The sequence below is a fragment of the Sceloporus undulatus genome, chromosome 10 (genome assembly GCF_019175285.1).
Source record: "Sceloporus undulatus isolate JIND9_A2432 ecotype Alabama chromosome 10, SceUnd_v1.1, whole genome shotgun sequence".
Lineage (NCBI taxonomy): Eukaryota > Metazoa > Chordata > Lepidosauria > Squamata > Phrynosomatidae > Sceloporus > Sceloporus undulatus.
The window spans coordinates 12,840,428-12,866,640 of record NC_056531.1 but is presented as its reverse complement, the minus strand read 5'-3'; the positions used below and the strand labels follow the sequence as shown (position 1 = coordinate 12,866,640).

The 26,213-nt window shown below is 44.9% G+C and overlaps 1 protein-coding gene across 3 annotated transcripts; it reads right to left on the bottom strand.

The window, feature by feature from the left end:
- Positions 1 to 889: 889 nt before the first annotated feature.
- On the bottom strand, positions 890 to 26,158 carry CFAP251 (cilia and flagella associated protein 251). Of its 3 annotated transcripts, XM_042441391.1 has the most exons (21): positions 24,503 to 26,158; positions 23,714 to 24,277; positions 21,856 to 21,996; positions 21,128 to 21,237; positions 19,884 to 19,992; positions 18,971 to 19,051; positions 18,047 to 18,124; positions 16,864 to 16,908; positions 16,345 to 16,556; positions 15,209 to 15,400; positions 14,388 to 14,635; positions 13,979 to 14,130; positions 13,074 to 13,247; positions 11,988 to 12,172; positions 11,164 to 11,278; positions 10,389 to 10,552; positions 7,575 to 7,665; positions 7,065 to 7,208; positions 3,042 to 3,270; positions 2,852 to 2,953; positions 890 to 2,155 (listed from the first exon to the last, which is right to left on the bottom strand). In XM_042441391.1, the coding sequence occupies exons 1-21, from the start codon at positions 24,770 to 24,772 to the stop codon at positions 2,001 to 2,003; spliced, it is 3,561 nt and encodes a 1,186-aa protein (XP_042297325.1). In that variant the 5' UTR covers positions 24,773 to 26,158; the 3' UTR covers positions 890 to 2,000. The 3 variants fall into 3 exon arrangements, 1 of the variants encoding a protein (XP_042297325.1); XR_006100860.1 differs by lacking the exons at positions 890 to 2,155; positions 2,852 to 2,953; positions 3,042 to 3,270; positions 7,065 to 7,208 and adding an exon at positions 7,879 to 8,058 and having other exon boundaries at positions 7,576 to 7,665; XR_006100859.1 differs by lacking the exons at positions 890 to 2,155; positions 2,852 to 2,953; positions 3,042 to 3,270; positions 7,065 to 7,208 and adding an exon at positions 7,828 to 8,058 and having other exon boundaries at positions 7,577 to 7,665.
- Between the last annotated feature and the right edge of the window lie 55 nt (positions 26,159 to 26,213).

Genomic DNA, 26,213 nt, shown 5'->3' with positions numbered 1-26,213 from the left:
CCCTTGCCTTCCTCTGAGGCTGAGACTGTGTGACTTGGCCAAGATCCCCCCAGTGGGTTTCCACGGCCCAGGCGGGATTCGAACCCTGGTCTCCAGAATCCTAGCCCAACGCTCCAACCGCTACGCCAGGCTGAGACCCAAGTGTTGCTTTCGTGGGCACGGAGCCATCCTGCCCAGTTGCCCCTGGTGAGTCTAACCTTCATGGAGTGAATCCACTTGGAAAGCTGTCCGCACTGGCAGCCCTTGCGACACTTTGTGGCTGTGAACTCCACCGTTTCACTGCACGAGAACAAACTCACGTCCCTCCACAGTCGCTGGCTTTAGGGGCCCATATGTGGAAAAACCACACCTATAAAAACCAGTTTTGACCTGAGAGAACACCTCTCTTGGAATCTCTAGGTCCTCCAGCGCAAGAGCAACCTCTGCCAGACATTGAGCATAGAACGGTGCTGGAGGAGCTACAAAGGCCAAGCGTAGTGGTCTCTCTAGGAATCTATCTCTCGGGCCTTCATTCAGTGGTTCAAGTTGAGGAAGGGAACGCTTTTGGGTTGGCATGAGCCATACTGGGATGGCCCTGCTAGAAGAGGGTCAGTGCCCATCCCGCCCACTCAGTGGTTCTTACTCAAACGTTGCTGCTGCGGGCCTTCAAGCTGTTCCCCATTCATGGCCGCCCTACATCGAACCGATCGTGGGGCTTTCTTGGCAAGTTTCTTCAGCAGGGGTTTGCCATGGCCATCCTCTGAGGACGAGAGAGTGCGACTTGCCCAAGGTCACCCCATGGATTTACATGCGCTAGAAAACTCACAAGAGTTAAGTCCAAGAGGATTGTGGGAGAGCCCCGTTGGTGTTTACGGATAACGGAAACTATCGAGGGAGTTCCACACAAATGTGGAATAAGGCTACTTTTGTTTATTGTGTTGCAAGACAATACAGTGCTATTGTATGTTGTGGACTGATGCTCCATTTCTAGTTGGCACATTTGATTAATCGCATGACCAGAATGTGGATTTAATGGGCAACCTATCCCTTTCCTGTGGACAGACAGTGTCCAGTTGCTTCATGAAACCATGCATGCCAGAAACACTGCAACTGGCTTGAAGAAGAACCTAGGCCTTCCTCTGGATTTGAACTGTCTAATAGGCTTAAGGACCCAGGGCCCTGCTCTGAGAAGGTCTGATTATCTCCCTCACTGAGATCTGACCATTTGCAGACTATCTCTTGTATGAGTCTGGGATGATACAGAATGAGCAATGGGGCGATAACAAAGCAGGCTGAGGATTTATGCAGCATTTCATAAAGCCCCGCAAATCAATGTGGGTCCCTGGCTTCCCAGTCTCCAGGAATTCACTGAATTTTATATGGCAAATAGTTTAATTGTATTTTAAAGGGGGGGGGAGAGATTGGGGGTAAGGGGTGTATATTTTAATGCCGTAAGCCGCCCCGGTTGCGTTGCGCAGAGGGGCGGGATAAAAATAAATTGTATTGTTTTTTTTTATTATTATTATTAATTTGACTTCATTTAGCATGTCTTCAGTCTCAAGAAATAAAAAAGCCTGACCATAAGCAGAATTGATGGACACCAGTGGAGTTATTTGGCAGTTCTGTTCTGTCTGTATTTTATGGAAATGTAATGGGCACAGAAAGGACACAGTTTGCAACTCCCAGTATTCACTGCTACTGGGTGCAATGGCTAGAGCTGATGGGAACTGCAGTCCAACAACATCTAAAGGGCCACCCAATTTCCAAATGGGTGGGAAGCGATATGGAATGACCAATGAGGTCAGTCCTAGGACCTTTTTTTTTAAACCAACTTGAGACTTATTTCTCAGGGTTTAAAACAGCATGAGGCTCTTTTAACGGGGCAAGGTTTCAGGATCATTGCAAATTTCAAAAATGACATAAAATGTTTTGTATTTTTAAAAAAATAGATATTGTTGCTAAAGGAACTTAGCGATAACACATAACCGTTAAGAAAAAGGATGGGGAATCCCACAAAGCCATCAAGATTTCAACACCAGATCGCAGCTCGTGGGTTCATTTGGAGTTTCTGCCTCTCTCAATGTGGGCTCTGGAACCGGTAAGCCAAGAATGTCCATGATGAAATGCTCGGCTGTAATTTCCTCCGGAATGCCTTCCTCAATAAAGACATCTGCACCTGGAGAACGTTGGAGGGGAAAAGATCAAAGTTACTGTTGTACGGATTTCATATAGCATTGAAGCAACGATGTGTGGAAAGGAATGTCTGCAAAGCCACACACACACATTAGGGTTTTGTCTTGTCTGGAAGAAGAAAAAATCCGAGCAGAGTGCATTTTTTGTTTTAAAAAAAATCTTGGTAACATTGTTTGGCAGACCGGTATTGCCTTTTCCTTTGCGTCTAATGGAAGGAGGACTTTCCATGAGGGAAGATTGACCGACCGTTCTGGGGACGTTGGTGCATCAGCTGGACTCGCTTGCTCAAGCAATGCAGAATGGTCTGTGAATTCTCTAAATTGCATTTTGTTCACACCAACGGCAGTATAGCCATGTTACAAACAGAACTAAGTGGCTTTCTAATCCTGCAATGCAATGCTAAAGATAAGTTATGACAAATGAGGCTAATTGAATATCCGCAGAACTAATTTTTGAGTACCCACAGTTTGGATCGGACCATAAAATGCCCTTTGGTGGATCAAGCAAGGATAAAAGAGGAGGGAAAGTTGGCAATGCACTAGCCAGGTGCCAAGGCCTATTGGTCAGAACTAACTCCGCTTTACAAATTTGTAGAATTGGACCATCTGGACTACAAAGAACAAACCTGACAGCCCACTTCAGTTGACTTGTTTTTGCCCAAAGTGTTGCAGTTGTGTACCTGTGGGATCGTAGGTGCCTACTTCTGCACGACCCCCCTCTGGATTGACACCCAGCAAAGTGGTGAGGCATTCTGCCAGCTCCTCTTCTGTGAAATGCTCTCCTGTATTAAGTAAAGGGGAAAGACTATCAGTTAGAGTTTTGCTGCCGCACCCTGGTCATCAGACTGGTTTTAGGCCAACATTGCCCACCTCGGTGTTGAAGCAGCAACAGTAGGTCATTCCTGTTAATGGCCAGCTCACGGTCCTCATTCTCATAGCCCAGCACTTGGAAGGCCTGTTGTATTTCTTTTGCTGACAGACCAAAAGCAGGCCGATGATTTATGTAGAGTTTGATAAAGCCCCGCAAATCGATGTGAGTCATTTGCTTCCCAGTCTCCAGGAATTCACTGAATTTGACTTCATTTAACATGTTTTCAATCTAAAAGAAATTTAAAAAGCATGAGCATAAGCAGAATTGATGGACACCAATGGAATTATTTGGCAGTTCTGTCCTGTCTATATTCTATGGAAATGTAATGGGCACAGAAAGGACACATTTTGCAACTCCCAGCATTCATTGCTACTGGATGCAGTGGCTAGAGCTGATGGGAATTGCAGTCCAACAACATCTAATGGGCCACCCAATTCCCATGCTTTCCTTACAGTGTAAATCTTACACTTTTGGCTTAATTACGAATGTCCTGGTTTCTAAAAACACTAGTGCCATAATGCCCAGATACAGATACAGGCGTTTGGGCAATCCCTGCAAAACAGATTAAAACCACATGCGCACAAAGCATATTCCTGGGGAAAATCAAGAATGTGACATCACAATGTGGCCAGTGCAATGGCTCAGATTTACTGCCAACCAAAACACAGTTGGGCATGTTGTGTAAACCAAAACTATCTGACAAACCACACTTTACCAGGGAGAGCTCGAGAAAACATACTTCAGGCAAACCGGCTTGCCTGTATGTCCTGTTTTGGGCATAATGTTAAAGCCTGGCTTTGCAGTACATGCATGAGAAGACGCCATGGTCAAAATACCCGTTTTAATGTTGTTCCTAGTTCACTGTGGAAAAACAGCACTTCAGCAGCACTAAACAACTCTAGCGTGGGCATAGCCTTAGTATTCACTACAGAAAAGATGCACCCAGTCCCTTCAGGTTTAAGCTTTAGAACTTCAGCAGAGGGAACTGAATGTTGATGAATGGTAACTCTAGCAATTCACACACTACCAACATAGTAAAAACAGGGCTGGCTTTACCATAGAGCTCAATGAGGAGGCCATCTCAGGTGGCAGAGCACTAGGGCTGGCAAATGCATCAGTCCCCACTTTAGCCCAGGAGGGTCCATGTGGCTTCAGAACTCACTATTTTAATGATAACAAAGAAGCTAGAGTTGACATCCCCACCATCCGCCAGAGCAGCCAAAAACAGACAGCTGGAGAAGACTAGGTAGCCATGCTTCTTCCAGCCTTTTACATAAGTGTTATTTCAAGAAGGGCTGGAAATAAGAGATCCTTGGAAAGCCAAGGCACTGTGAGAGAGTGAAGTGGAAAATAGTGCGCAGAGCAGCAGAGGCAATTTTCTTTATCCTTGGCTGAGTATGATTTAAGATTGCTTAGTAAGTTGAAATTTTCTATGTTGTGCCCGAAGGAAGATGCTTTCATGGATAAGATATCAGCTTAAATCCTATTGGTCCTGTTTTAATAATTTTAACAGTATCATTTTATTGTTATTGTTTACAGTTATGATTTATTGGTTATGGTGGGTGGGTGGGTTTTGGGGATATTGTATTTTGATGTTTTAATGTTGTTAGCTGCCTTGATCTTAATGGAGAGGCGAGGTATAAATAAATAAATAAATATTATTATTATTATTATTATTAAAGTAGAATCATTGAATCAATTGAATTGACCTACGTGTTGACTCAGCATTCAACGGTTGTAGTTCCATTTTGCTCCTGTGGCCCTTGCTTACTTAGAATAAAGTGTTTCTACAAGACTCCTGTTTTCACCCTTTGTGCGCCTGAGCTTGGTGCATGTGCGAGTGAGATTCTGTACCCTCTGAGGGAGAGAAGATCTCTGGGACACAGATAAAACAAGCCCTCCACAACATCTGCCCCTGTGGCTGGATTTGGAGAGTAGGGGCAGGGTTGCAGAAGCTTGAGATCCTGTTCTTCCTCAAGGGTGGGAGGCAGGGAAGCAACCCATCACAGGACCCCTTGAAGCAGCTAGTTGCCTGTGCGTTGCCATCACCAACTTATGGGAATGAGAAGTGATGGCATGGGCAGAGGTCACTGCTGCTGTATAATGTGTGGGCAATGCTTCACTTCTTGCCTCAAGCAGCAAGAAAGCTTGGGTTAGCCCCAGTTCTAAAGGAGCACCCCAAGCCTCTCCCAAAGTTTAAAAAAAGGGACAACGGTTGACCAGATACTAAAGAAACCAGAACTGGCCACTATAAAATAGGGAGTTCTGGAGTATTTATATGCCAGCGAATGAGGGAAACACAATCAGAGAGGTGTGCAAGACCTCTCTGAGGAGCATAGCTGTTCACTGTGCCAGACACAAAACCAGGAATACTTGTGTTCCCCACCCCACTGGATTCCCCCCCCCCCAGAGTTACAACAGATAGGAAGAGGACTTTTCAGTATGTGAGAGAAGGGGGGAAGGCAGTGGTCTTTCCATGTCTTCCAGCTGTTTCATCAAAAGTGGAACAGCTTCAGCCCTGTTCTCATTGTGTCTGCCCTTTTCTGCTCAATGGAGGGAACTAGGCCATGAATCCACCCTGCTGCACTACAGTGCTCAGGGAACTGGGCTACATGTTCGGTCACCCTTGAAGAGCTTTCTTCCCTGCACAAAAACAAGCACCTTCTGTCTAAAACACACTCACATACAGCCAGAGGAGCTGGGCCGTCTCTATAGCTTGCTGCAGTACTGAAAACAAGGCTGATTCTGTTTGAAGGCATCTAGACATCTTGCACCCTGTTTTTGAATGTGCCCCTGCTTCTCTCTCTCTCTTCCCTAATACCATCTTTGTTGTAGAATTCAAAGATAAGAGCCGTATTAGTCTGTAGAATCAGTACATGGAGAGATCTTGTAGCACCTTTGAGACTAACTGAAAGAAATGGGCAGCATGAGCTTTTGTAGACTTTGGTCTCTGTCAGTTTACCCATAAGAGGCCATAGCTTAGTGATAATATATAAGGACGGTAGAATAAGGAGTTAAATCCATTGTGGTGTACTAGTTTGGGAATTGGCATAGGATTCTGGGAGACCACAGTTCAAATCCTTGCTCAGCCATGGAAACCTTGGTTGTCACATTCACTCAGCCTCAGAGGAAGGCCAAGGGAAGGTGACCAAAGTAGTGAAAAGTCTGGAACCTATGCCCATATTAGGAGCAACTTAGGGAGCTGGTATATCCAGCCTGGAGAAGAGAAAGTTAAGAGATGAGATGAAAGCCCTGTTTAAATAAGTGAAAGGATGTCACAATGAGGATGGAGCAAACTTGTTTTCTGATGCTCCAGAGAATAGGACCCAGAGCAATGGATTCAAACTATAGGAAAAGAGATTCCACCTCAACATTAAGCAACATTTCCTGACAGTAAGAGCTGTTCAGTAGTGGAAGATGCTCCCTCAGAGAGTGGTGGAGTCTCCTCCTTTGGGGTTTTTTAAACAGAGGCTGGAATGCCATCTGTCAAGGGTGCTTTGATGGTGTCTTCCTATATGGCAGAGTGTTGGATTGGGTGGCCCTTGGGGATCTCTTCCAACTATGATTCTTTGATTCTAAAGGCAAACCCACTCTGAACAAATCTTGCCAAGAAACCCTGTGTCAGGTTCACCTTACGGTCACCATACGTTGGAAACAACTTGATGGTACCCAACAACAAGAGTAAGGAGGCAGATTTCTACATACCTATGAAACTACAACTTCAGATTTCATTTAAAGAAATAGGAACTGCAGGGCCCTGGGGTAAAAGATATTCCCAGTTTGGGTTGGGGTTCTGAAAATCAACTTGAAAATCTCTCCTCCATCCTTTTGGTATATTGTTAACAATATTGTTGGTAACAAATAGTTGGGATTTGGAGCATAGGGTTTAATCTGGATCAGGAACACATTCTATACTCCTGCTACTCAACATCTTCCTTGTGATCTATTTTCAGATGTATATAGGTAATATAAGGTGGGGGAAACAGCTATACTTAAACTGTTATGGTTTGTGAAATACTGACCTGGTCCTCGGTTGGGTAAAAGCCCATTGCTCGCATGACAAAAGGAATTTGTTCCAGTGGGATGTGTGTAGACACCTTTCTAGGCACCATTGTGTTGATACCTTGGTGGCACAACTGAGCATAATAAAAATAGTCTTCTAGTTCCTGAAAGGACATAAAATACACAAAAACTAAACATAACAATAAGAGCCTTCCTTGTCATGGTGCCCAAACAGTTTCTTTGATATACACTGGTTCTGTGCCGTCTCTGTTAGCTGGGTGTGTGTGTGGAATCTGGTGAAATATGTCCTGTTCTCTTGTTTTCAAGATCATCTTTATGATCCTTTGCACAATTTGTAAACTGGCATTTTCTCCACCGTTTGTAAAAATCTGTGTGGCTTTATGGTAACTTTGGGGCAATGGACCTTTTACTGCTTTTGTCAGCTTGTTGCAAGCTGCCTTGCGAGTATTCATGCTGAAAAGTGGAGTATAAATCCTGTACATACACGAACAATCCAGACTTTAAATTACCTTGAAAAACATGCCTTCTCTGCCATTTTCCAGGAAGTTGTAGTATGGGATTAAATCTTCCCCACCCAGTAAGACAGCTGCTTCCAGAGCGCTAGGGAAGAACAATGCAGATAGCGTTTGAGTAAGGAGAACAATGCAGATGGCATTTGGGTCCCATTTTGAAAGAAAGGCAGGACATCAGTCAGTCAGTCAGTCAGTCAATCAGTCCAGAGATGATTACTGAGCCCCTCGGTAAGAAGCTGGAGGGACTCACCAGGTTAGAGTTTGTTGCTGTATTTGCAGAGAACTGGAGGAATAGGCAAACCTTATCTGGGAAGCTCTCAAGCCTTCATCCTTCTTTTGATCTTTGCAGATCTTCTGTCCCAGGAACTACATGGACTCTCTAATGAGTAGCGGGCTCTCCCTCCATTTTGTGCATGGTGCTCCAAAATGTTGGTCAGGACAGGTAGCAGAAGGGGACGTAGGTACCTGCTTTAAGGGATCCCTAAAGAATAGCAGCGGTTTGAGTGTTGAACTGGAAATCTGGGAGACCAGGGTTGAAATCCCCAACTCAGCCATGGAAACCCACTAGGTAACCCTGGGCAAGTCATGCTCTCTAAGCCTCAGAAGAAGGCAATGGCAGACCGTCTCGGAATAAATCTTATCAAGAAAACTCATATGACAAAGTCAACTTGAAGGGGGAAGTCTACATCTTGGACTAGGACTCCTGGAGAGTAGGTTTGAATCCCTCAGTCAGATGGGAAGACAATAGCAAACCTCAGATAAATCTTGCCAAGAAAACCCTAGGAGAAGGCCAGCAGAAGTCAGAGTCTACTTGAAGACACATAGCTATAACCAATATAAAAGAACCTACCTCCCCCACTTTAGGACACACACACACTCCAAGATTTTTAAACCCACACTGAAATAATGAGGCTCATCAATTCCCTCAGATCAACTTAATTTGAATGAAGTTAATTAAATCCTTCAGCCTCTAAACCTGTTTAAGCATGAACTGAGCTCAGCAGTGTTTTATGCCGTTCTGCTTGTGTCCAAGAATTAAGAATTTAAAACAGATTCAAGCCTAACTAATTATCGTGGATTCCTAGATCAACCATCCTGAGAAAAGTGGTTCCATTGGGGCGAGGGGATTCTAAGCCCTGGTGCAAAACTTTAATTCCCCAGCCTGCCTTGGAAAGCTCATGGACAAAGAACCAGCTCACATTTGTACTGGGAACGCTCCCCTAAGTGTGAAAAGAGGCAAGGGTGGCTACCTCAGTGGCTTCCCACATTCCTTCTTACTCCAACCTTATGGCGCGCAAAGCTTTAGGGCCTCTGCACCTGCGTCCTGAATGGGACCACGCCTTGGTGTGATCCATGCTTTTGGGATATAATTAAGTTATATTTGGACATTAAATATTGTGGAGACATGGAAGATGCCAGAGGCAGCAGCAATGCTTCTAATTAGCTTGCAAAGTGCTTTCCTCCATAAACAAATTACAGAGGCATTCAATGCTCCCTGGATCCCAGCCAGCAATTATAAAACAGGATCATTTATATTCTGCTGCTTTCCTCTGAGTCTTGCTCAGGCCGGACCTCCAACTGATGAAGCCACATTGATGACGGGACATGAGCAGGGATGAGAAAAAGAATTATTAGGACAAAACCCAAAAAATCATGCTATGATCCCATTGCATCCTCTTGCTGAGATGTTAGTCATTTGAATGTCCTGAAACCCCCTCCCCAAATGCGATAGCCAGAGAGGTTCCAGAGGGCATTTTCACCCTGAACTGCCACAGCCAGACCCGCCAAGAAAACAAAGGAATAGGACATGTCCCTTCCCACCCATTCCCAATGTCATTGCTTCAATGTTTTCCCTTACCTCTTGCCCGGAGGCCTAAACAAGCAAGCAAACATTCCTTATCGTCATCTAGGAAATGTTGCAACTTTCTTCAACCCCTTCCAAGGGCTGAAAGTGATAATACATACATCAGCTGTTCCTGAAATACTGGAACATGTATTGTGCAGGAACCCAATATGACACACCATCATGCCATTTCAATCTTATAATAAGTGACATGCAGGAGATGTTGACTTCTCCATTTCTACTCTGCGCCAGGTACACAAAGTGAGTATCAGGTGGCTAGCCCCAGCAGCAATGCCTCCATCAACCTTAATAGTTTAACCAGCTTGCAAGGATAGGACCTAACCAAGTCACAGAGTGTTCCCACCAGCAGTAAGAATGTGGAGAAAAAGACAAAACTGGAAAGGTTTTGAGGTTATTTACATCACTCAAGAGAAATTCCAGACATGGTGGCTCATATAAAGATGGCTTATACCATGCCAGCTTCCATCTAAGAACATAAGAAGAACCTGAAGCAAAAACTCTCTCTAGTCCAGATGAGAGATCTTTTCACACTGCACAACTGTAAGGCTATGATTCCACATTGACTGGGATTTGTAGTCTATTGAGCCACTAGAGCGCTGTGGATGAAAATTGTAAATAACTGCTCTGTCCCACAGCTATACCTCCCATCCTTTAAAAAAACTGGTTCCTTAAGGTCCAGTCTCTCTTTTCCTGGAGAGGCAGCTCAGGGTCTCAGCAGGTGGCTGAAGAAGCTAGACATTTGGAAACTGGCTCCACCAAATGAAACAGAATCTCTCCTCACTCCAAACAAGACTTGATCTCAGCATCTTGAGTTTATGAAGCAACCTGTCCCTTTATCTGAGGCCACTGAGATGGCTTTCTGAAAGGCAGTTTGGGACGCTGTCAATATGCCCAAGAGTTTAATTGACAAACCTGGAACGGAAAGAGACATCATAGCTATATCTTACCTTAAATTAATGTCCCATTTCATCACAGTTGAGTCACTGCCCCCTGCCGTGAAGAGATGGCGCCCATCATAGGAGCAGGCAAGATTGCAGACGCCTGCAGGGTGGCAAATGAAAGCTGAAGATTTGTGTGGGTTCCCATCAACAGGCAAAACCTGCAAGCCAACCTAGGAAGCAGAACAGAGAACTTGACAACATTCCCCAAAGGCTCAGTAAATCTACTTCCACAGTCTAATATCTACACCTGAAGTGGGAACCCACAATGTTCCAAGTGTTGTTGTATCCCAGTTCCCATCAGCCTCCAATGGTCAGAGATGGTTGCAACTGTAGCTCAGCAACCTCTCTGCAAGGCTACAGTTTTTCCTCACCCCTTGGGGTAGATGCTAAAGAATTCCCAAACTCCTGTCCACAGAAATAGGGCAGGGGAAGATCTCTGTAATGGATTTAGCCCAGAGGCTTACCACAGCCAGCCAGAGAGGTGCTGTTGCCATTTCTCATGGCCCTCTACCAGCCTCCTAGCACACAACTAAATACTGGTACTTTCTGCTGGTGCATGAGACGAAAACCAGCCGATAAGGAATTCCCCCAACATGTGCTTTGGGAAGAAAGTCAGGCTGAAATCTCATCAGCGTGGTATAGGCCTAAACGCCCACTGCTCAGGGTCACTTTCAAAAGCCTCCTCATTTTCAGGATGACTGGGGCAAACAAAGAATTGGAAAGCTTGCCCTGGGCCTAGAAGTGCCAAGTTACCAAAGTGGCCCATAAGTCTGTCACTTGCCTTATCTTTTGTAATGTAGGCCAGATATCGTTTCTGAGGATCATCACCTTCTTTAACTGGAAGGACCAGAATCTTCTGAAGGGGTGAACCGTATGTTGGTCCCAGGATAGTCTTTCTAAAATAAACAAATTAACAATTCTAACAACTTTTGGGTGTCTCATTTTTAACAGGTTTGTCCAGGGACGACTCCAAAGGTGCATCTCCACTGCAGAATTAATGTGCTTTGACACCACTTTAACTGCCATGGCTTCATCGTACAGAATCCTGGGGTTTGTAGTTTTGTGAGACACCAGTACTCCTTGGCAGAGAAGGGTACAGACCTTGCAAAACTACAGATCCCAGGATCCCACAGGATGGAGCTACAGCAGTGAAGGTGGTTTCAAACTGCATTATTTCAACAGAGCAGATGAACCCCAAGTAAAGCAGAACTTTTCCTTCCAACTAATTTGTTAACCCAGTTCTCGGGATGATTCCAGGCAAGGCCTACATAATATAGTTGCATTTCACACTGGCTCTTTTATGGGTGCGAAATGTAACTACATTAAAGCCCCTCTAGTCTGCCTTGCCAAGAAAATCCTAAATTCGCCTTAGGGTCACCACCAACTGGAAATTACTTGAAGGCACACAACAACAAGGAGGAGGAAAGGAAAGGGAGAGGCAATTCAGACCATGAAGGGATCCTAGGGGAAGGAAAAAGCAGTAGTTGAACAGAGTATTGGTGAGCTAAAATGCTGGAACTTAGTTGATCTCCTTTCTCTCACACACACCCCCATACAGACACTTTACAGAGAGATAAAGTGGACTGAAAAAATAAAACAGGACACCTGCACAACTTCGTGGTCACATTATACATCTTCATTTTATACTCATCATTGGCAGTGAGCAAAAAATATTCCATTGTGAGAGGCGGGTACCAGGTGATACACTTGGGGATAGCACTCTGCTCGATGCGATCCCTTCGGAGAACGACCAGATTATCTCTGGTGCTGTTTGCCAGGTCATATTCCACCTATAAACAAAGTAAGAGAGAGCTGGCAATGGAGTAGTTCCTACATCAATATGCCCAGCTAGTTCATCTGTACCTGAAGGTGTAAAACAGACTCCCTTGAGGAGAAATTGTGTTAGAGGAAATGCAGACATTCTGTACACGATGGTTAGAACATTTTTACAGAAATTTGCTGTCACTGAGTAATGAGCACGGATAGTCGCATGAACCAGCTCAATGAATGGGAGAACATACAGAAACCCCCAAAGCCATGCATATTTTTGCAATGCCAAGCCAATCATTGCAACGTGAGAATTTTAGGCTGCTGCTCAGCATCAGCCCAGCAAGACCCAGAGGAGTGGCACCATGCCAGCCATGACCACAGCAGACAGATCCCCAGGAGTTGTGAGGTAGCTTACCAAATGCATGGGGGTCAATCTGGTTGGAGCACAGTTGGTGCAAGCTCTAAAGTATAGGATTTGGGGCATCCTGCGTCACCCCAATACAGGACCCAACTTGAAGACCCAAAATATTATGGAAAATATATTTTTTAAAAAGAACCTGACCGGCACCAGACTGCCTATTCCTGCCATAGGGAATAAAAAGGGGCACCCAGGTATCTTCACCTACTCAGGATGACCATTAATTCTCTTCAACAGAAAAAACTATCAGGCTATCCTGCTAAGATGGAAGTTTGCATCAGAGAGCCCTCCTTGGATCTTCTTTTTCTGGTTCTGAGCTCCTGGCTTTGACATCCAGTTTTTATTTATTCATTTATACCCCTATCGTTTTGTGGGGTGGAAACATGAAAGAACTAGAAGCAAATGATTCCCAACTCCTTGGACTGCAGATTTTACATTTTCCCCAACAGAGACTTCCACATCACCAAGCATAACCCATTACTGCATCCGATTACGGCACATACCAAGAATCTGTCTTCCCCAAGACTTAAGAGCCTAGGTTCATCGCTGTCTAACTGCAACCCAAAGAGAAGGGCACAGACTGGCTTGTAGTGGGAGTGGAGTGCTGCCAGGAGATCCCAGAATTTAATTCCATCTTTGACAAACTGTGTGTAAAGGTTCACCGAAATATTTTCATCCTGAAAAATCAAACAAAGAGAAAAGGTTTAACAGTTACTTAGCAACAATAGATTCTATGTGGTTCAGGTCCAAGCTTCCCAGGCTCTAAGATCTTCAGGGAAGGGCCTTCTCATGGTCTCACCACCTTCCCAGGCACATTTGATAGGAATAAGCGAGAGGGCTTTCTTGGTGGCTGTTCCTAGGCTTTGGAACTCACTCTCCAGGGAGGCTTGAGCGGCCTGCAAGGGAAAATTTTCCTGTTCCAACAGGCTTTTCGAAACTGACTGCCAGGGCTTTTAAATAGTACTGTATGCTGTTTGACTGATCTTAATGGGTCTTAATGATTTTAATAGATCTGCTTCTGGGTGATTTCTCTGCATGTTAATAATAACTTTTCCTGGTTTTATGTATGACTTTGTAAGGGCCAGAATAGTGATTCCTTAAGTCCCAGTTACAATTCTGAGTTGTATCTATTACAGTGTTGGACTAGGTTTTCGAAGAGCAAAGACCAAATGCATAACTTAGACTTAATGCTGACTGAGTAAGCTTGGGCCAGTCTCAGTCTCTCAGATGTTTCTGGGTACATTTTCAGAGTACATGTATCAACTCAAACATGTTCTGAGTATACACATCTAAAAGAAATCTTTCAATGGTGAGGTTATACATGCATTCAATAACTAGCTTCAAGACCTGTGCCATGAGGAACTAAATGGGTCACAAGAGGCAACATCAGGTTATGGGCCGTACTCACCGCTGTGGCAAAATACTCAGAGTTATGAGAGAAAGCCATGTGGGTCAGAGGCCCTTTTGAATATTGGAGAGGTTTTTGATAGTCATTCTCCAAAGATATAGCATCAAGGAGGTAAACATATCCATTTTCAAAGCCAGCTCCCAGCAGTGAACCTAAAAGACACATTAAACCAAAGTTGCAAACCTATCATAGGGTTTTCTTGGCAGAATGTGCTCAGAGGGGGGTTGTCCTTGCCTCCCTTTGAGGCTGAGAGAGTGTAACTTGCCTAAGGTCAGCCAGTGGGTTTGCATGGCCAAGCGGGGATTTGAACCCTGGTCACCAGAGTCATAGTCCAGTGCCCAACCACTACACTATGCTGGCTCTTTTATCCCAAACTTCCCAATACCAAAAACGGAGTATAAATCAGTACCATCGTGGTTATAACAGAGGGTCCGGATGATACTATCCTTAAAGATTCGGCTAACCAGGTATTTGTTAAGACTGTAGTTCCACACTTTCAGGAGACCGCAAAAGCTCCCCTTGGCCATGAGAGGTTTGCTTGGGTGACACGTAATGGCATGAACAGCATCTTTGGGCTCCTCCAGGCATTTGCTGACTTTTAGACCCTCTGGCTTGACATGAATCACTACTGAATTCGATGAGGAAATAATAAAATTCCTGTGACATGGGAAAACAATATAGGATCATACAGTTGGAGGAGGCCTGTAGACTATCTGTACCAGGCATGAGGAAAGTGCAGCTCCCTTGCAGCCCCCAGACCTCACATTTGCAGTTTCAGGGGCCCCCTACCCATCCCCCAGTTTTATTTTTAAAAATTGGTCCAATTTTCAAGTTATTTCCACCTGAAAACCATGCAGGAAGCCCCCTCAATGGACAAAAAAACCACCCTACCCACCCCTGTAACCTGCTTGGAACTCACTGAAGTACTTCCAATTTTGTCACCTTCTTAAAATGGTAACTGGAAGTCACACAGCATCACTTCCGGTCACCATTTTGACGAGGACTCTAATAAAAAAGGAAAGCATTTTGATGTGCTGTGGAGAGGTGAAAAATTGTGTGTGTATCGGTAAAAAATTATCCCCCAACCCCTAAACAGTGATCCCACCTCTGATCTAGACTAACTTTTTCCACCATACAGGAAAACTAAGACTAGACCATTCCCGAATTTCAAAAATGATTGCAGGCATAGTAACATTCCCGATTGACACCAGGGTGGTTTTTGACCCTCACCTAACAATAAAAGGTTCCCCCGCTAAGGTGCAAGAGATGGGTAACTTGCTGATATCCACAGGACATGCTTTTTTCTTGGAAAAGGAAATTGACCGGATGGGCCCAATTTTCAATTTGCTGTACCAGTACAGAAGCTGTAGGTCTCCGTCGTAGAATTTCACATGCCCTTTGTTGTCACAAGTTACAAACATCCTGAAAAGGAAAATGAGTATATATAGAGAGAGAAGGAGGGAGAGGACCAAGATCTGGCAGAAAGCTAGTGAATTTTTCTTTTAAAGTCAGGTACTTCAAGCTCTCCAGAAATGTGGAACTTCAACTCCGCAAAGGCACAGATTGCATGGTCAATGGTGAAAGACTGTAAGAACGGTAGTCCAATACAATTGGAGGTTTAGGATTGTGAGGTCTGTGGCAAAATCAATGGCTCAGTTGGCCTTTTTGTGGGATGCAACCCATCAAGACCAGTTCTCTTTAAATATACCCAGCTTGCCCTCTGCTGGTAAAAATGGAGAAACACCTCTCCAGATTTACCATGCGACCCTTGATTTCTACAGCCAGGCTAAATACCGATTCATGGGCTGCTCCCTCTCTTGCCTATTTTTTTCTTTGTTTGTTACCTTAACCAGAACTTTAAAAATTCATTCCCATTACTCATCACAGTGTTTGAAAAAATAACCTGTTGCTAGTCATGACAGCGCTGAAAGAGCACTTTCCTGTCACTTACCAAACATTTTTTAGAGTGGATAAAAGGAGGGCACAACACTGGAAAAATGACTGCCAAAATGCCTCTAAAATGCCTGTGAAAAGTAACTTTGGATAGTAACTAGACAGCTTACTCATTACACAGACAAAGCAGCTTTGTCCCCACTTGTTATGTCCCTTTGGAAATGTGCCTTTGTTATACATTTACACATTTCTGTCTTTGGTTTTAATTTGTCAGTGTATCCTATGAACAGGCAAATCTTTAAATTGCTTGGAGCAGGGTTCAAAGCTGCACACCCTGAATTTGGGTCAATCACCGTTTCTCAGCCCAGGGCTGTTGTGAGGATGAATTGAGCTAAAACAGTCTTTCCCGTCTTGAAGCCAGCAAAGGGCACGATACTGATGGGGCACATAAACCTGAAAGGTGAGCTGCTCACTTATCTGTGGTGGCCAGCACCGTGATGCCATCCTTCTGCAAATGTATCAGCTTGATGGCTTTCATACTGTAGGGTTTCGGAACGGGATCTTGGGAAGGAAGGCAAACAGGCCCCCACAATGCTATTTTCCCTTCTAGTGTTGCAGTGATGGCACGGTCAGTGCTGAAATGGAAAAGCGTCTGGCTAAAGAGTCCCACAGTTTTTTCGAACGTCTGCAGAAGGAAAAGGAAAAGGAGCTCAAACCCAGGCCATCTGGAAGAGTCCCCCTACGAACCTGTTGGGATTTTGAGATCTCTGTCTCTCAGTCCCTCAGACATCAACTCTCAGGCCATCATATATAGATAGAGGCACACTCTCAAGTATTAAGGTCTACTCTCAAGCACAGGTCTGTAGCAAGACAAACTGGCCACCAAAAGCAGTTTCTGCTCAAGGACCAAAAGCTTGCTTGCTGCAGCATCTTAAATATATCTAAAATAATTAAAGGCTATCCATCTTTCCAAGTCCGTAAATTGTACTCACTTTCTCTGTCAGCATGGGAGCAAAATAGTGCAAGACGCTGGATTCCTAAGAAGAAACAGAGAAAGAGGACAGAAAGCATTCCCTCACTGCATGAGAAAACCAGGGCCAGCGCAAGATATTTTGCTGCCTGAGGCAAAGGACAAAATAGCACTCCCTGCACAGCGCACAGTAATATGCTGACTGCTCTGGCAGCTGAATTTTACTGCAACACTGTCAATGGGATCATGTTCTCCCCAATGCCTGAGGCCACAGGCAAGTTTAAGAACCCCAGGATAAATAGTATCTCATACAGAATTCTGTCCTCCAACAGAGGAATCAAGCATCCATTTGGATCCACTGGAAAGCTGTCACTTCTGCTTCCCCTGCATCTCCCCTTGAGGCACTCGCCTTACTCTGCCTAAAGCATCCCCTCCAACATTTCGCAAATGAAACTGGGACATGTGTGGCCGAGCATCAGCATGTAGTCAAAATATCAAGTTATGAATTAGGAAGAACACACAAGCTTTTGCACCAGAAACTATTTTATGTTTTAGCACAAAGAAAAACCACATGGTGTGAGTTGAAGATTTTCACAGTCAGGTTGGCATCAGTTATTTGTTTCTGCTGGTGATCAGGCAGGGCAAGGCAACACCAGGATGTCATACACATTTCCAAATCCAGTCTCATGGTCTTAAGGCAACCTTTCCTAATGACATGTGTCAGACTACAACACCCAGATGATGAGAAATGTAGTACAACAGATAGACAGGGCACCAGATTGTGAAATACTGTGTTACTGTGACCTATGGAGATTCTAGGATAGAGTTCTGAAAAAGCTGAAAAATTCTGGACAACAGCTCCCAGAATCCCTCAGTCAGAAATCTGTGTGATGCAGGCAGGAAAGTAACTTTTCCAAGCTTTCAGTCTTAGGCACAGAAGGGTCCTTCCCATTACATGGTACCTGATCCAATGGAGCAATTTAGCTGCCAGCACAAAGGAAAGGAAATCTCAAAACTTGAAACGTTTTACCCAGAAAGCTTCCATCTCCCTTTCTTAAAGTTTAAGAGTCCAAGAATCCTGCTCAGTTCAGTGCTTGGAGGTACAGTTATGGAACAGATCACAGTGCCCACTTCCCTTGCAGAAAAATCCCTATTTGATAAAGCCACACACTCAAGTATGACAAGAGAGTTTCACTCCAACATACCCGCATATAAAATATAACTTGAATTTCACTGTTGCTGACCAGTTCATTATGGTCTCTTGAATGAAAGGCAATGTAATTCTGAAAGAACAACACAGGGAATTAAAACAGCAAGATTGTCATCTTTTAGCGTTACACACTTAAAACACTGTTTTGAATTTGGAAGTTTCGATAGATTTTAATCTCTTAACCATACAATCCTGTATAGCTGTCCTCAGACATAAGCTCCATATCACTGTGGCTAAAAGGACTGGATCCAGGTTTATCATGGTGTCAGCACAAGGCCTGCAGCCTTGTGGCAAAGGTACCGTTTCCATTGCTCAGCTGTGCAACCACTTGTACTATCTCTTTGCACAACTGTTTGAACAAAGGTGTAATCTAGCACAAGTATACTAACAGGGATTTTCACTCTGTTAGCAAATTGGATTTAAACCCATGGGCAGAGGATTATAGCCTAGACCGGATTCCAAAATATTTAAGAAGAGGTACAACAGGCAGGGGACATGTCACAGCCTAACCTCCTTTACAGGGTTGCTGTAAAGATACACTGAGGAAATCCTCTGGATGTTGTGTGGAGTACAATTTTGTGCCACTTATGAACTGATTTATTCAAGAGATCATTACATTAAAAAAAAACCACCAGATTTTTTTAAAGTTGAAAAATCGTTCTGGGAAAAAGTGAGCAAGTGGTATCACAAGCCCCCATCCAATGGGTGCATTGTACAGCTGGCTTCTGCAGCCAACTGGCAGAAGCTATTCCTTTGTCATCTGTTCCCAGGGCAAAGAGCATATGTCCAATGGTAATGTGGCAAGGGCACCTCAAGAGCGCAATGTCTCCTGATCATAAGTGCATCTCCACTGTCCCCACATGGTTGGCCTGTGATACTGAACATCTTCCCTTGTATGCCACCAGCTGGAATCTCTCACCTGGAAACCATACTGGGGGAGGATTTTGACACTGCAGTCAGGATCTGTGTCACCTAAAGTCCAGCTCCAAATGCTAATTTTCTGATGGAAAACAAGAACAAGAAGGATTGTTTGAGGCAGTGAAGTGGCATACCTACCCAAGCTTACTAGAATTTCCATGTCCTCCACCTTCCTCCCACCTCCTTGGGTCTACTTGTTCTATGCGCGGCCACTGCAGCTACAGTTTAAAGCAGTCAGCTGACATTGGCTTGGAACTCATATCTTCACAGAAGCTTTTTGGAGATTCTGGCTCCACAGTACTTTTGGGTGTCCTGACTCAATTTTCCCCAACAATGACCAAGCCCCTACCTTGCTTTAACATAGCATAAATATCCACTGGACTTACACTATGCATTCCCTACACTGAATACCAATGTAGTATTCAGCATAGGGCATGGATGACAGCCCATTGTGTAACTGAAAAGACAATGCATAGAGGCAATGTGCCCTCCTGTCCTACTCTGTGTATTTGGAGGTGCCTTTACTTGGGCGATGGCCCCACATGCACAACTCCACTACTGCCACTGTCAGCTGGATACAACCATTATATATTGTCCAAAAAAGCTCACATGTGTAGCACAACTCATGCCTGCATAGGTCACTAACAGGGCTCCAGCTTCAGCGCCCTCAAATTGTATTGTTACAACTCATAATCTTCAGGTCCTGCAGGACAGATGATATAGGCCAAAACATCTGGCAAACAGCAGGCTGGGGTTAACTCTCCTGGACCTTGCATGTTTATCAGATTTGTCAAGAAGTAATGCACAACTGTACACGTCTCCCCACAAGAGTGTCCCACAGTGGCTCCCTTCCTTCCCAAACTGGAGAAACATAGGTTTATCAGAATATTTAGCATGCCACATGTTTGCTTTACCTGCTCTTCCCCAGCTCCGACAGTAGCCAGTAATGTGGAGTCATGGGAAATTGCAACAGCGCTGACTCCGCCTTCTGGGTGACTATCAAATATTGTGTGCACAGGGACCCTGGATAACAAGACACCCAACTAATATTCAGCTATGAAGCTGCAGAAATTGAACCAACTCTACTTCTGTCCTTGTAGGACCAAGAAATTTGGGACCCTGAATTTATGGATCCCGAATTAGCCACACTGCAGAATCATCCCAAGTTGCTTGACCTAAAAGTGCAAAGCCCTGGCTGCCTGTAGAGGTTTTCCATGTGATAAACCATCAGCATTACAGGTTGGAGCATCTTCTGAGATTGTTGGCCAATTTTGCCCTCCCGCCCTTGGGATCCACAATAGGCCACATTCCGTTTTTAAAAGTGACCAGAAATTTACTTCCGGTTTGGGGATGGATGCAAATCCATCCAGTGTCATCCCACTCCGTGCCAGAAATAAATTTATGGAAGGAGTGTGGTCCTCAGCTTGTTCCCCCTATACACACACATACTAAAACAAGGGCCTTCTCTTGCTCTGGAGAAAAACAACTGTTCCTGGAGGCTTCCAGAACCAGCACTTCTCATTTTGCACCCCCCCCCCCCAAATATGACCCACAGGCTAGTTGAATGGGAACAGAAACTGCTGACCTGGGAGGTATTTGTAAATTCTAATCCATCAGCAGAGGTATGAACAGAGATTGTGCTTTCATGGCACACAACATAAATATACAGGCCTTCCCAAGTGCACAGGTAAGGAAAGAATTCTCAGAAAAAAAATGTCTTATTTCAAAGGGACTGATTTTCTAAGCAGTACCTCAAAACTAACACTTGAGAGACCTGTATCAGCTTACACAACTCTTTGGAGATTTACAGACAGTGTCACAATTTCCATCTTTCCATATCCCATTCTGATCTGATCCCAAACCCATGACTTTGTTACTGCTAATATACCGGTGGCTTTAACAGTGATCCCATCAGTGAATCTGAACAAATGGACTGGAACCCAAGAAAACTCATGCTAGAATCAATCAGTTAGTCTTAAGGATGCTACCAGATTCTTCCTTCCCCCCTTCTACTTTTTATGGCAAAATGGACTAATATGGCTATCTCTTTAAAAACTGCAGACTGCCCTTTTCCAACTTGGTGCCCTCTGGATGTGTTAGACCCAGACCCAGCCATCAACCCATCCTGGGCTGCACAGTCATCCGCTTCAATGCTTACGCTGAATAGCCGTCCCAAATAATAATCAAGCTGTCCGGACCACGGTCTGCAGTTACTATCCATCGCCTGTCTTGACTTAGACAGATGCAAGAAATACAACTCGAGTGTCCCTGGGAAGAAACAAGAAGATCCCCAGGCCCTGGTGAGAGATGGATCTGAAGTCAACTGGAAATCTGTTGTTGACCCCAACTCATGGCGATGCTGTGTATGAGACACCTCCAAGACCCCCTATCCTTCACTGCTCTGCTTAGCTCCTGCAAAATAAGGCCAACCATGTGGTGTGTGGTCTGCCTCTCCTTCTGCTATCTTCCACTTTTCCTAGCACTATTATCTTTTCTAATGAGTCCTGCCTTCTCATGATATGTCCAAAGTACAACAGTCTCAGTTTCATTCTCCTGGCTTCCATGGACAGATCAAGCCTGATCTGTTCTAGGACCCACTTGTTTGTCTTTCTGGCTATCCAAGGTATCCTCAGCACTCTTTTCTAGCACCACACCTCAGAGAAGTTGATTTACTTTCTGTCCACCTTCTTCACTGTCCAGCTCTTACATCTATACATGGTAATAGAGAATACAATAGTTTGGACGACTCTAACTTTAGAGTGTTAAACTTTGGAGTGTTAAACTTTCCCTTCTGTTCCCCTAGGACTATTGTATACATGATTTGTGTACAAAAGATCTATTTCTATGGGTCAGGCAAGAGGTGCTGACACAATATTTGAGTCTTACCTGGAGGGGATACTGCTTATTCCTGAAGACGTCGTGGATCACAGCAGTGTGACTAGAAACATACAGAATCACTCTGAAGTCTTCATCAAGCAAGTTGAAAACAGGGAGTTTGTTGTTGTAGCCAAAAACCCAAGAAAGACTCTACAAGAGAAAGAAAGGGACTAAGGGCCCTTTCACATGCCAGAATTATAGCACGACAATTCCACTTTAATTGCTGTGGCTGCACCCTAGAGAATCTTAGGGTTTGTAGTTTGGGGTGATACTAGACCTCTCTGCTTAAGAATTTCAAATACCCCTCTGCAGACTGCAGAATTCCACAGGATGGAACCATAGCAGTTAAAGTGGAATCACAGCACTATAACTGTGTACTATGAATGGACCCTTCATCTCAGGGTAGCCCAAAACATAATGGGGGAAAAGATATTGCCAGGAACACAATGCTATTCAGAAGTAAGTCAAGAGTGCAATCTGTCATATTTTATTCAGCACAAGAAAATGTGCAGAAATTGTCTTTATAACTGAAGCTGTGATTCTCTACAAGGCTTGATACAGAGCACCTCATTGATATCAGTGGGGCTTACATCCATGTAGACAAGCGTAGGGTTACATTGTTCCTCACCTTCCCTCCTTCCCAATCCTGGAGATGTGGTATATACAGCACAGCTAGAGAAACTGTATTCAGACACACCTTCCTGCTTCTGAGGTTTCATATTTAAACCCCTTAAAGTATATATTCATAGTCATAACACCAAGAAACCTGCTTCTCAACATTCTAAAAATTAAAGCCAACATTGTCAGGAAACTGGATTTTGCAGCCAAAGCAAAATGCCAACCTCCCCCTCCTCTCCTCGTCTAACCAATTAATTTAAATATAACATAATGGTTTCTCTGGGCTGAGCCTCCTGTATTCCTGTTTTGCCTTATTGCTTGTACAAAATCACACCCTTCTACCTCTCCCCTATAGTGGCTTCAGAACTAGTGCTGCATTCATGAAATGTGTGTTGCTAGTCACTCTTTCTTGGCCTGATCTACCCTACAAGGCTGTTGTAAGGAGAAAGCCATGTCTGTCCCCTTAAGCTAAGAAATACAGGTCATGAAAGTAAATGATACACAAATAAATGGTATCAGGCAACCAAATACCTCCCAGGGCCCCACAGTGAAGGCATGGATGTACTATTTCTCTCATGTTATTCTTGCCCATGAACTCGTGTCCTCTGATTTGAAGGTAGCATATAGTCATCATAACTGGAAGCCATTAATATGACGTCTCCATTAATTTATCCTCTTCCCCTTTAAAGCCACCTATTACACTTCTAGAGTTCACCACAACCTGAGGCATCAATTACAATACTTTTAATCGTAATGACACAGGCTGCCGCCACTGCAGACACCACTTTAACTGCCATGGCTCCATCCTATGGAATCCTGGGATTTGGAGCTTGTTGTGGCACCAGAGCTGTCTGACAAAGAAGGCTAAGTGTCCCACAAAACTAGAATTCCCAAAAGCACCCAGAGCATTGAGTCATGGCAGTTAAAGCCATGTCACACTGCATTAATTCTGCAGTGCAGATGCAACCACAGTAATTTGTTCTTTGTTGTGAATATGCTCATCAGTTTCTTTGGGTATCTCTCCCAAAGTTCTAGGGATAATTATCTTTTTAACAATGTCTCATTGCCATATTCTGTTGTACCACTGCTAATGCCAGTCTCCCCGAATCTGGGAATGCAACTCCCATGCGATGAGGGAGGCTGTGGTTCAACATATATGGAGGGCACCAGGTTGGGGAAAGTTGGCCTATCATGCCACTCCTTCCCGCAAGTCTGATTGGTCGACTTTGTAGCTTTAAACAAGACTTACCAGCGGATGGTCAGAGAGTGGTCTGGTTTCATCCTCTAACATCATGGCTGGGGCAGCGGTAGACACTATAGACTTTTCCTCCTCAGCTGGAGTCAGACTGGCGAGATGAGTTTGTGCTTGGGATGGCCCATGCTCTTCTTGGGCTGTTTGGATGCCCGTTTCTTGACTGACTCTCTCATTGTCACCAAGTGGCTCTTGGGGTCTGAGGACAAGGCCTACCTCTTGGCCCGTCTCAGAACTACCTCCCTTCATGACAGGACTACCTTGACCATCTTGGCCAGCAGTGCTTTCTGACAGCAAAGGAGGCGGCTGGCTTGGGCTTCTTCTGTCCTGCTCTTGACTTTGGGGACGATGGGTTTCTGCAGTGGCGGCCTTTGGCCCTGCTTCTGGTGTTTGGCTCCTGTCCTGGCCTTTTTCCAATCCAGTTTGGTCTCCCTCTTCTTTATCATCCCTGACACCACCAGGCTTGTGAGTTGCCTGTAGGTCCTCTTTGGGTGCTTGGCCCTTTTGTGCTGGGATCCCAGGCTCCTTTTCCTCTGTTATGGACATTTCAGTTGCATTTGCCTTAGAAACAAAAGAAAAATGTTGGTAGGCCATTGAAACACAGGCACCAAGGAAGAGAGAGTCTGGGTTCCTGTCCCACCACTGTCATTCAAGTAAGATTTAGCTGTCATTCTGGTCAACCTCTGCATGTTGGAACGGAGGGGAAGCAACAGTGTCCTTAAGCAAAAGCAAGGGCAACAATGTGTCTTGAGTCATCAGTGACAAATATCTCCCTTTACTACTTACACTGGCAGTGGTGTCTTGAGAGGTTTCTGGAGGACCAGGAGAAATGCTGGTTTTCACCCCTTGCGAAGCCTGTTTGCCCCGTTGCGTTGCTTCCATGGGTCCTGCAGAATCCTGGGCCTCCTCCTCTAGACCTTGTCTTGCCTGGCTGGGCAAGTCACTCTTCGCAGGAGCACTTTCAGCCAGTGGCATCTCTTCTCTTTGTATCTCTGCTCCTGGTTCTGACTCTTCCGTCCCCTGAGGCGTTTCTGGTTTACTGCTGTCTTCCTCCATCCTTCCTCGCGAAATCACCTCTGTGACTCAGAAATCAGGTTTCAAGACCAGTACATACAAAACAGCATTTCTAGCATGCAGGAAGGGGCCACAGCTCAGACATATTACAGAGCTGCCAACCTCCGGGCCTTGGCTCAGACCTTTCCAGACAGCTCTCCTCTATTGGACTACAGCTCCCACCGCCTTCAGCCAGCACAGCCGATGATGGCAGAGAGCAATGGAAGTTGGAGTCCAACACAATCCAGAGGCCTGAATGCTGCTGCTGGCACCACCTTTAAGACTGTGCCGGACTGATTTGATGAAATATACAATTTACAAAGAGGGGCCACAGCTTTCCAGGCAAAAGAACAAGCAAAGCGTGTGAAAGCCCTTCCTAAATGACTGCTTGGCACGAGCATGGTGCCTGTCAAACCCCCCCCCCCCGCCCCAATCTTTCTCAATGCTGCTTTATGTTTGCTCTACTTGGGTCTGCCTTTTCCTCTGGGCATCCTTCAATCCCCCATCGTTCTTCTTTCAGGGAACGTATCCTTCCCTGTCCTTTCCAAACTCACCTGCCTGGCACCAAAGGCAAACTGAGCTGCTCCGGGAACAGGGCCTACTGTTTGCACTGGGTTCTCGTTCCCATAGCAACTGCCAACTGCCAGAGAGCGGCAGGCCGCAGATAGAGCTACCTAACACAGCGGGCATTTTTTGGCTGGGCTACAGAAATCTTTGTCCTAAGCTTTAACCCGGCAAAGCAGAAGGGTTACTTGTTTTATTTCAATCCCTGCAAGACTGACTCCAAACCTCTGGGTGCCTGAGGTGAGTGGCAAATGGCTACTTGCACTTCCCCAAGGGATGCTAAGTCTCTGCAGCTGGCTGTTGCTTTGGCACCAGAGGCAAAACCACCAAATCCCACAAGCCCTTCCCAGCAAAGGTGAAACTGAATAGTACCTCCAGTAACCATGTGCTGCCCTGTCATGACATCCCAAAGAGGGCTGCCACACTCAAAACCGGACAGGGGTCCTGGACCTTCAATGGCCGCATGCAAGTTGGGATTTCAGCAGGTTTTGCTTGTAATTTGTTGCATCATTATGTGCTTTCGAGTCATTGCGGCAAACCTATCACAGGGTTCTCACAGGCTGAGAGTGTGTGACTTGCCTAAGGTCATCCAGTGGCTTTCCATAACCGAGCAGGGAATCAAACCCTGGTCTCCAGAGTCATAGTCTAATGCTCACACCACTACACCGTGCTGAATCTTTTTGCTTGTCATACAACCAAGTAATTCATCCTATGGAATTCAGGGATTTGTAGTTGGGGGGGGGCACTAGAACCTTGGGCAAATCACATGCTGTCAGCTTCAGGGGAAGGCAATGGCAAACCTCATCTGAACAAATCTTGCCACGAAAAACCCATTATGAGGGCACCTTAGGGTTGCCAAAAATTGGAAACGTGAAGACAC